The sequence below is a fragment of the Condylostylus longicornis genome, unplaced genomic scaffold (assembly GCF_029603195.1).
Source record: "Condylostylus longicornis isolate FDR11 unplaced genomic scaffold, ASM2960319v2 ptg000137l, whole genome shotgun sequence".
Taxonomy (NCBI): domain Eukaryota; kingdom Metazoa; phylum Arthropoda; class Insecta; order Diptera; family Dolichopodidae; genus Condylostylus; species Condylostylus longicornis.
Genome location: NW_026578105.1, coordinates 1,660,858 through 1,672,536, shown reverse-complemented (window position 1 = coordinate 1,672,536; position 11,679 = coordinate 1,660,858). Strand labels below are relative to the sequence as shown.

The 11,679-nt window shown below is 25.4% G+C and overlaps 1 protein-coding gene across 1 annotated transcript; it reads right to left on the bottom strand.

Annotated features, from left to right (window-relative positions):
• Positions 1 to 218: 218 nt before the first annotated feature.
• LOC129615610 (coagulation factor X-like) lies at positions 219 to 2,143 on the bottom strand. Its single transcript, XM_055530889.1, has 3 exons — positions 1,600 to 2,143; positions 845 to 1,537; positions 219 to 777 (listed from the first exon to the last, which is right to left on the bottom strand). Exons 1-3 carry the CDS (start codon positions 1,983 to 1,985, stop codon positions 264 to 266), a joined length of 1,593 nt encoding a protein of 530 aa, XP_055386864.1. The 5' UTR covers positions 1,986 to 2,143; the 3' UTR covers positions 219 to 263.
• Positions 2,144 to 11,679: the final 9,536 nt, after the last annotated feature.

The following is an 11,679-nucleotide window of genomic DNA, read 5'->3' as shown; positions in this document are numbered from 1 at the left end:
ACAAATTCTAGTGAAGTGATCAATAAAAAATTATTATTTCAATAAATTTTAATTTAATTATGCGTATACGGTTTTATTTGCATATTTTGGAATATGAATGGAAAAATTTGTAATTATAATCAAATTATTTACATGAATTCAACAATATAATATTTTATTGGTATTCAATTTATTAACAAACATACATATACGTATAAACGTTGGGACATACATATACATATAACAATAATATATTCATATACAACAACTTACATAATATGATGTTACATCGAATTTCTACTTTCTGTAATTACATATTTAATAAAATCTTGATAGTATTGCAGATTTATAAAAGATGTGTGTGAATTTTCTAAACAATTATTTTTTTTATCGTTTTCTACTGTAAGAATACCAATTAAAAAATAATGATCAGCAAATTCAATTTTTCTTTTTGAAATTAATCCACTACCATTATCACTTAAGCAATTTACTGATCCATTAATATTTTTACCACAAAATTGATTATTGAAACTTTCAATTTGAAAATATTCATCAATAGCTTTTTGGCACTGTTTATTATCAACAATTTCCACATTTGTTTCATAAAATTTTTTACTTGAAGAATCTGTAATATTTAAAATACTCCAACCGGCAACTACTCCTAATGTTCCTTTCTCAATATCATAATTTTTATAAGATTTCCATTCAATACAAGCTGGTTTAACGTACGATGTATAATGTAAATAATTATCAAGAATTATAATGGATATATCATATTGATCTGGCTCTGATTCATATCTAAACAAAACCAAAAAAAAAAAAATTTATAATAATGAAATTTCATATATAACTTCTATATACTAACTGTAAAGGAACATGCCATTCTTTAATACCAGCATATTGTTCATATTCCTCTATTTTATCATTATAAAATTTTTTACCAACACCAATACGATAATTTTTTATATTATTTGTTTTATTAAAACAGCTACCAACTGAAATTACAATATTCAAGTGGATAAGTGTACCACTACATATTTGTTCAATTTCTTTCTTATCCAAACCATTCGTTGCATTATAATAAATTCCTACATGCCATGGTGCTTTTATAACATCATTTAAATCAATATTTGATGGATTTATATCACTATTACATTTTAATTCACAATCATCTCCATTTTCATTAGATTCATTTAACCAATTACCAGATATACAAGTATCTAATCGATCTAATCCATTTTCATTATATTTTTTATTTTGATAACCAATTTGACAACGTTTTATAACTTTTTCCGAATATTTTAAACATTTCACATCGTACAAAATTGAATTTGAATCCATTTTACTTTCAAAACATTGATATTCAATACTAGAATCATATGGACGTGGTATAAAACATTTACCTTTTGGTATAATACGTTGAAAGAATTTACTTTTTAAATCTTTTGAACGTGATAAAGTAAGATCACTACATATCGGCTTAAATTTTTCATTAAATTTTAAGTAATCATTATAATAAAGGTTTAAAATACAAATATCATCTTTAGTTCCCGATACCCTAAAAACAAATTATTAAAGGTATTTAAAAAAATAAAAATTAATTTTCACAAAATTATAAACCTTGAAAGACTAGCAATTTTTTTCTCTTTATAATCTCCTTTAACATCAGACATCATCTTTATTCTCAAATCATCAACATTTGTACTATCAAAATAATGACATTCTGCTAAAATTTCTCTTTCAGAAATTATTTTACCACTAGTTATCTTTATTTTTTCACCATTTGATAATTTCTTAATAATATCAACTATTGAAATTAAATATTCTTTTTGATTTTCCATTAATTTAAATTCATTTTCATCAATATGAATACAATCAGCTGTACATTTAATTGGTTGTTCATTCCATTCTCCATTATCCATACAATAAATAATTTGTTCTGTTATATTATTGTCATTACGATAACCGTTTGTACAACGAATATAAGCTTTTTTAATTGGTGCCATATCACCTAAACAAGATATAGAATTTTCTTCAATTGATTCACAAAATGTTTTTAATCCAATTCGAAATAAATTATCATGATTACATGATTTTGTATTTGAATATTTAATAAATTGCAATAATATTAAAATTGGAACAATAAAATTAATAAAAATATTCCGATAATAGTTACTCATTATGTTACAGTTTGAAATGATTAACTGTAATACTTGTAAATAACTTTCTGCTTTTTGATTCATAATAAAAAAATTTCTCAAATAATTTCAAGAAACAGGTTAATTTTTATAAAACTAGAAATTTGAATTAATTTTATTTCAGTTAACAAGTATGTATATATATACATTAATAATATAGCTACATATCATATATCATATTGCATAGATGAAATTCAAGTAAATTATAAGCTAAGAAAAATAAAAACAAACAGTGGAATAACTTGTCTTATTTAATCAATTTCAATGTCAATAAGTAAAAATTTATATTTTTAAATATCTTCTTGAAAGAAAAGGTGTATGTACCTACATACAGATAGATTTATTTAGTTATACTTTATATGTATGTATACATAAAGCATTTTTTATAAATGAGCTATTTTCGCATATAACACTTACACATTCATTCTAATAATAAAAATTTTTTTTATTAATATTACTGGTCAATTTTATTGTTGTTAAAATTGCAATTAATTCACAATATCAGAGTAACCATAATGAAAGTAATCTTCATAGATAGTGAAAGAGAAAGTCTATGTAATGAAGAATAAGATTATGTAAATAAAAAAAGAGATACATATATAAATAATAGGCCATATGATCTGTAAATAATTAAACTAGAAGTTTAAAAATAAATTCATGGATTTTATTCAAAACAGATTTTAATATTAATTTAATATTAATATTTTTAAATATTTTAATATTATTAATTACCAATACAACATTTAGCTGTTTATCTTTATTATTAATTATTACAAGAAAAACTAAACGAAAAATTACTTCATGTAACTGCAGAATAGATGAGAGACGTAATCAAGGGAATGACTCAAGGCAGATTCGAAAAATTCTTATATTGGAACCGGACTCGAACCAGTAGCCTATTGTTTCCTAAGCATATTTGATATGAATTAGATATGAATTAAGCCGGTTCTTTTGAAAGGGTTTGCATTTGATTCAATTTAAAAATATTGGCCATAATAAAATAATTTGTTTTCTCTGCAATCACCAATGGGGGTGATCGCATAACCTCCGATCTCGTTCTAAATGGGTCCATCAACACCGATCTACTATGCAATAAGTGGTCTCCCACAGAATCCATGAGACCAGTCTCGGAAGAGTGTGGATTTTCCAGTATTACTGGATTACCATCTGTGGTATTCAATCCTTGTGTTTTGTTCATTTCATTTGTTTGTTTTATTTCGGAGTTTTCTTCTCCTAGCCTTTGAGAATAATTCCCTCGTGCAAGTTAGCACATATAATTTCTGCTGCCCCTCAGGGATCAGTCGCAGACCAGAGAGCCGCTCATTGTGAGTCCGTCGCGCCTGGATTTTCATTTGGATTTTAGTGAACTCTTACCACAAGCATACCTTACTGCGGATATTTCGTAGCCCAATCCGCCGGGATTATGTCTTAATAGAATCCTATTAAAATTTTGATTTTAACTGTGGAGAGAAGGTATATTGATACTTAAGAAAATTAATAGTATATTGACAAAGATTTACTTAATTACGACAGTTAATTATAGAAGAAACCTTGAAAAATTCATTTTCACTTTTAACCTTTAAGTCCGCAAATATCTAATTATTACAATAATATTCACTATATATAAATATATAGTTAAATTATTTTATCTTAAATAAATTTATGAGTAATCTATTTAAAAACTCTTAACAATGTAATTAACGTTGCATGATTTTTCTTTTCGTTAATTTTATTATAGAATTTATTTGCAAAAGATCAAAAATTTTATTTAAAACTTAAATAGCCATTATAATAATTTATTTCTGCATAAAAATGACATTTAAAAAGTTTATTTCTAATTAAAAATATTTATTAAAATTTTATATATAAAATTTTCAGTTTTACAAATAAATAAGAAATTATTGTCGGTCTAATTCGACTAATACAGAATACTTATGCAATTTTAGGAACTTTAAATATTTTAGAATGTAGATCAAAATATAAAAGATCTGAACCAAAATATTTACAATATGAGAAAACATATTCAATGTGCTGAATATATTTATTATACAAAATGTACGATATCGGTTCTCCTTTACAATTGAAGCTTACTCAAATAAAATTTGATATAAACACTGTATTGTCTAAGTTGAGTTTAATAACATAATACACAGGATGTCTTCCGTTAATCAATAGTCCAATATGTATACTTATTATCTGTCTAAGTCTCCACATAAAATGTTTTAATCAAGTTCTTAATTTGAACTTTATTTTATTCATAAAAATTTTTATATTTGACCTTTGTTACACTGAATATTCTCCCCAGCATTTGAGAATATCTTTAATCTAAAATGTAGAAGCAAATAAATAATTAAAAGGTACAAAGAATCTCTGCTTCTTTTCATTATAATTACAAGTAATAATTGAACGTGCACTCTGATTTTGTCATATATGTCTTCGGTATACGTACAGAACGCGACCTGCATATAATGTTCATATATATCATAATTTGATATATATCAAATTATGATATATATCTGCATATAATTTGATATACATATATCAAATTGTTAGCATAATTACCGAAACTAACTGGCGAGCATTTTAAAGAATTCGGGTAGTACAAAGTGAAAATCTACTAAGAGTCAAATTTACACTTTTCTAGGTATATTAACTATAAGCTGACTAATGTCCTCAAAAATTGGAAAGAAGCATTAAGCAGACATTTTTATAATATTCTGTAACATTTTCACTTAACTAGACAATACATATTACGGTCGGTTATGTGCTGACCACATCAGATTTTTTGGTTTGCAAAAACACTTATGCGTGGATGTTATATTATATCGGGATAACTAAAATAATTAAATATAATTCAAAAATTCAAAAATAGTTCGTTTTTAAAGAAAAACGTGTTCAATTATCTACCGTCCGCGTTATAGTGAAAATTTATAAACTTATTTTTTCTTTTTCGTATTTCCTTTGAAATTTCCAAATCTCTCAAATTTTTTTTTTCCTTTCATTTTTGTATTTTTAAGTGAAATTAGATTACACACTTTTATAAATTAAAAGTTTTTAAATGAGCAATGAACTTAAATATGTAACTATATGTATTCTATATATATATATATATATAAATATATATCAAATAAATAATAGCAAAATATTAAATTAAAATTATACAGAAATGTCCATAAAATATCAAAACAAAAAAAAAAAAATACTTTTAATCTGAATTTTTGTGTGGGCAGGTAAGTGTAACACAAGTGTTTATAATTTTAAAAATAGCAACTCATTAAAATTCATATTTTACATAATTATAATTTACAGCTCATAAAAAGGTAATGTATACTACCAATTTTTCTCACTAAATTGATATTATTAAAATATTCAAAGTTACTGAATCGTTATTAATTATTTTGACTGCATGCATAAGCGATTCAAAGATTCATACATATTTATTTAAATATATTCTATATACCGAAAAAATAAATAATGTATGTTACGATGAAATTATGAATTTTTCATAATTGAAAGTATAAGAAAATTCTCAGTATACATAAGATAAATTGACTAATACCACATGATTCCAAAATAATGTAAATTTTACTTTATTGGCGTAATAAGGTATTAGGGTTAGTAAAAGATAATAGGTTTCCTTAGCAGCAGAAAAATTGTATGATAGGCATATAAAATTTTAAAATATACCATATACCCTGAATGATGAGCTATATTATATTTGAAACAAATCCACCTCCCTCTTACAGAGGTCAAATATAATTTGTTTAATTCTAGCATTCAAATTTATTTAGTTCCAAATACAAACATCCCATTTCAATATAGCCATCGCATAAACTATTCATAAATAAATTATTTATATTATTGCATATTTACATTTATTTCAATTTAATGAATATTTTATGTGTAACGAATATTTTGTTTACTATATTTAAAAATTTAATTCAGTTAATTCTTAATATTTAATTTTAAATTGGGATAATAGAATAAATTATCATAAAATTTCAAGTAAAATCTACATTTTTAATAATTTTTCGATATTTTTCTTCAACTTTTTACACTTTAATGAAAATTATCACTAAATCATTTAATTTTAAATCAATTACATTTGTGTCAAGAGTTGAATAAATTTTACGTATTTTTAATTAATTGTTTTTGAAAGTGACATTTCCGATTACAGAAGGTTAGTATATTTTAAAACATTCTATTCATCTTTCAAAATCTCTTTCAGGACATGAAACTGCTCCCCGTCTGTTATGTTGATATTATTTTTATGATAATGGTGGTGCCGCTCGTCCTGACATATGGAGCAGTAGTATGGGCGAGAAGAATAGCCCGTGGAGCCAAGAATAATTATAGAGATTCGCATACGTCTGCAACACGTAGGTAATGAAGACGTGCTCAACTGCAGCAATGAAGGTGATTTTGAGATGAACCTTGCCATTGAGATGGCAGCGAAGACTTCTATTCAGAAATTGAGATGGAATGGCGTTGAAATGATATAGCGCAGGATATTCGAATCATCTTCTCGGAATATGACATGGTAAGGAGATGCAGCTTCAGAAAAATTTTACGTAGTTGCTGAGCAATAGAAGAAGCAACCGAATCAATGTATAACCTGATCATTATGATACACACTGATTTGTATAAGACCTTTGCGAGCACTGGTGCGAGGGTGATTTGGCCAAGAATCAAATATTTCGAATTCCGAGCGTGTTTCTGACCGAGATACCCGAGATATTGATCATGTCGCATATCCGGGCTGAATTAATTTTCAGTATCGTATCAGTATCCAAGGCAGTGTGGAGATGTCTTGAGAAGCTCATTGAATTAGGTAGGTGCAATCAAATCACCCTGAGCTAGGTGCCAGGTTATGTGAGCGTAGGATTCTTCCTACGCTCATTTCTATGAGACAACAGACGCGCTGTCATAGGGAGGCTTATGGCTCGTTGAGGTGTTCGAAGCGGTGAAGAAGATGTTGCGGTAGATCAACGAGGTGCTGGGAGATTATGACAAAAGCGATTTAAGAAGAGTATAGGGATGGGCATGAATAAGGTGAAAATTCTCATCATGGTTTTTACAGGTCACTGCAGTCTTAGGGGACAACCCAGTTGACTGATACCCGACAGTAACAACACTTGCAGATTCTGTGGGGAAGATGGGGAGACCCAAGTATACCTTCTTGGTGAGTGTCATACTCTCGTGTGTCATCGCTTTGCACTATTACCCCGATTGTACAAATCTACAATCTGTTTTTCATTTTTAAAAAATTTTTCATATCTTAAAATTTTCTGAATCATTGACGTCGTAGAACTATTACATTTTTAGAAAAAATGTTGTGTTTATTTAATTTTTTACGCTTTCCAAATTTTATGTTATTAACATCTGTTTTAAAAACTATATTTCAAATAATTAAATTACGAAATATTTGAAAAGTCACAAATGATAAAATATAGAATTTTTTTTCATTGCCGCAAGTGCAATTTCCTCTAATAATAACTTTATATAATTTTTTTATTTTAATTTTGAGAAATTTTTATAAAATCTCCTAAAACCCTGTATTAAAATTATGCTTAAATTACATTATTTTGTGGGGTTTTAATAATAAAATTCTCTTATGACGTAAATTTTTTCGTTTATTTGTTTTTTCTTTTTTTTCGTTGTTAAATAACTTTTTACACCTTCAAATTCTTAAAAAAAAAATAAATTACAAATGTGTCTCTTATTTTTTATATATTTACAGGCCTATAACTATGCAATATTTTGGGAAAAAGAAACAAATAATATTTAAACCCACAAAAACCTTTTTCATTATAAATTTTAATAATTATATGACCTTGTCAATTTCTTGGTAAATTATTTAAAAAAACAAAAATAAACAACAACTACGACAAAATAATAAAAAATATCAGGTTCAAAATATACGTACAGCCGCAACGGTATCAAAAATTTGCGACATCTTCTATTTTCTTGTTGCATATTTTTAGTCAGGTTTTTTTTTTTACACATAAGGAAATTTAATATTTTCCACATTTCTATTTTTATGTAGATATTTTGCATGTAATGTATATATATAATGAAATTTTAATATCAAAAATCAACATTATATTATTATAAATTTATAATAAGAATCTGAGAGCAAGAAAAACGGTTATTCATATATGAGATATTATAAAGTAAACTTATACGTGTGAAGCACACACAAACAAATATAATTATAGGGATATATTAAAAACTTTATCTATAAATACTAATTTTGCAAATCTAATTTTAAAAAATTTCACCTACCTTTAGAAAAAAAATCTAGAATTTCTTTTCTACAAAAAAAAAAAAGGAAAAGACCAAAACCAAAAATTTCCCTCATCATATTTTCGCCCTCAAAAACATGAATTACAATATATGGAATCACATTGGAAAAAATCTGATGTAAACAGCACATAAACGACCGTATTGCAGATAGTTTCACAGATCGTTAAAGTGTGGCAGAAGATAATGGAAAATTCTTTTAGTATTTATTTCAAATTCTATGAGAGAAAGAAAGTAGACTCTATATTTTATGTACTTAGAAAAATTTAAATTTAATTCTTACTAGAGATTTATTTCAATCATTGCAAAATTTCCCAGTTTATTTCGTTAACATTCATAACTTAAATATTTAATTTCAAAAAATTTCATCAAGTAGTCCCCCTGAAATAAAGTCAAACATGTAAAATATGTGAATATCAATATAGTTAGGTGTTTTGTTGTGTTTTGTGCTCCACAACACAAATTTTAGAAAAATTCGCTTCAGAAAAAGTAGTTAACATGTGAAATTTGGTGCCATCACATTACCTCTTTGATTATATGCAAGGCAGTTGGTAAAAAAAATTTTAACTTTTGTAAAAATAAATGACATACACACACAAATATTAATATTTAGATCTACATTCATTTAAACATATTTTAATATACTTATCTGGTTATCCGGTTAGTAAAATATATTTCACATTTACCTCGATTTCACCAAATTAGGTTGAAAAACAATAATAACAAACAAAATGTGGTTTATATGGGTGAAAATTATTTAATTAGAAAAAAAAATTTATATATTATAAAAAATAAATTTTAATTATAAAATAATTATGCCACAATATGCAATATTGTTGAGATTGTATATTATGACAGAGAAAAAACATTAATGATAATGTGAAATGTGCACATATGCACACAGAAATGGTATATAAAATCATATCATTTTTGTGTTCTCCAAAAGCAGGACAGCACTGTTGGCATTCCATTCAGCTTAGGTTACATCCAAATTGTTTTGGAGCAACCTTATTGCACTCATTTCAATGACATCGACAAACAGAGTTACTTTAATTTGGGTGCCTGGCTACAGTAGACAAATGAACGACTAGGTTGCGGATGAAATGTGGAACTGACATCGTATAGCTACTACATTTCCACATTGTTTTGAGTGAGGTGAGGAGATAAAATTGATTCTAACATTAAAATGATAATTAATGCATTGCTCATCATATAAAAACCTTATAGGATAAATTTTGATGAAAAATTGAAAAAAATTATTATAATAATAGTCCGATGTTGTATGTTAGTTTGTTTGTCGGTCACACTTTTGATGACATTTTTGAATGGCTCGAAAACGGCTTAACGTAGAAAGTTGGGGTTTGGACCTTTAGATACAGCTCTTTGAGTGACTTATTTTAATTGTTTTTTTGAGTGAATTTTTTGAGTGACATTTTTGAGAGATTTTTTTGAGTGATTTTTTTTTTAGAGATTGCGGTGGTTTGGAAGGAAGCAGTGTCACGACAGGGCTTTACTATTATGTAAAATAAAAGGATAGTAAATTGGAATTGTTCTTCCCTAAGAGTAAACAGATAGAAAATATAATTTAATCAAAACTATTAGTATTTTATTTCGACAATAATTTCATATTATATTCGAATGCTATGAAAAATTAACTTTGGCCTTTTAAAATGATTTTATAATCATTTTTAATAATTTCTTTGTATAATTTATACGCACAATATTACGATGTAGGTATATTATATAAATATATATATATATATATATATATATATATATATACCTACTTAATTTCTATACATATAATAATTTATAAAATTGTAATTTCCTTTTTTTCTAAAAATATCCTTAATAATTTATATGATAATCTCAAAAAAAACACTTAAATCTACGTATACCTATATACATACATACATAATTTATTTACCTTAATTATTTATTATTTCCAAAAAAAAAAAAAAATTTATTATAATAATTTTTTATATGTTAAATGTCAAAATTTACAAATTATAAAAATTTTCTTATACATTTTTTTTTCGTTTATTTCTAAAAAGTAGTATACAAAATGTAGAGAAACAAAAAGGCTAAAAATATTAACTCGAAATTTTTGTAACCTTAGACCTTAAAGTAAATTTCATAATATAAATATTAACTCTAAATTTTTGTAACCTTAGACCTTAAAGTAAATTTCATAATATTTCAAAATAATAATCTTAATTTTAATTAACGGAAATAATGATTTTTATTTTATTTTATATTTACATTATATTTTACATCATCATTAAATGTTAATTTTATTCACAAATTTACACCATAAAGAACACAAAATAATAAATACATAAATCAAATTTACTCTAATATTTTTTTTTACTAATGGTTATACTGCGTTAATATTTATGTTTTAAGAATACATTTCACATTTTAATATGAAATATAAAAATAATTAAGCAAAATTTTATTAAAGAAAAAAAATTTTCAATTTATTGGTTTTAGATGGAATTTAGAATAAATATATCATAGCCGATAACTATAAAAATTAAGAAAATCATTTGCTTGTATGACAGCTAACCGAATTTGTCATACAACAAGAAGTTTAAAAATATTTCTGACCTATATAATCGAACACATGAATGGTAATTGCCTGACCTGTTCAACAATTCTACAAATATATCAAAAATATAAAAAATATGTAATTGGGCACACGTTTACAAAATCTTTTATATTATAATTAAAGATTAAAATAATCTTTTGGTATACGAAACCACCGCAGACCATTGTTCAAATTGATCTAATTTTAAACACTAGCAGGTCTCCTTGGAAGAGGAATAATAATTTCTGAAAGATTGATCGTGCGTTTAATTTATTAATTTTTGAGTTATTTGTTCGATAGAGAGGATAATGGGACGGACATTTGTAAATCTTAACGCAAGTTTTACTGCTCCCCGCACCCTCCATCTATTCAAAAGGTAAATTACTATAAATTTATGAAAGGGACATATTTTTTATCATTTTATTTCATATTTGAGTAGCCAAAGTAGCCATTAAAATAATTAGACAGTCTTATTTTAAACTCATTTTTTTTTTCTTTCAAATTGTTAATATCTTTTACTTTCTTAGACAGTATTTGTCTGCTTTCCCCACAAGAGTAAAATAATTGAAAACAATGTAATATTGTTAAAAATTATTGGTTAGATACAAA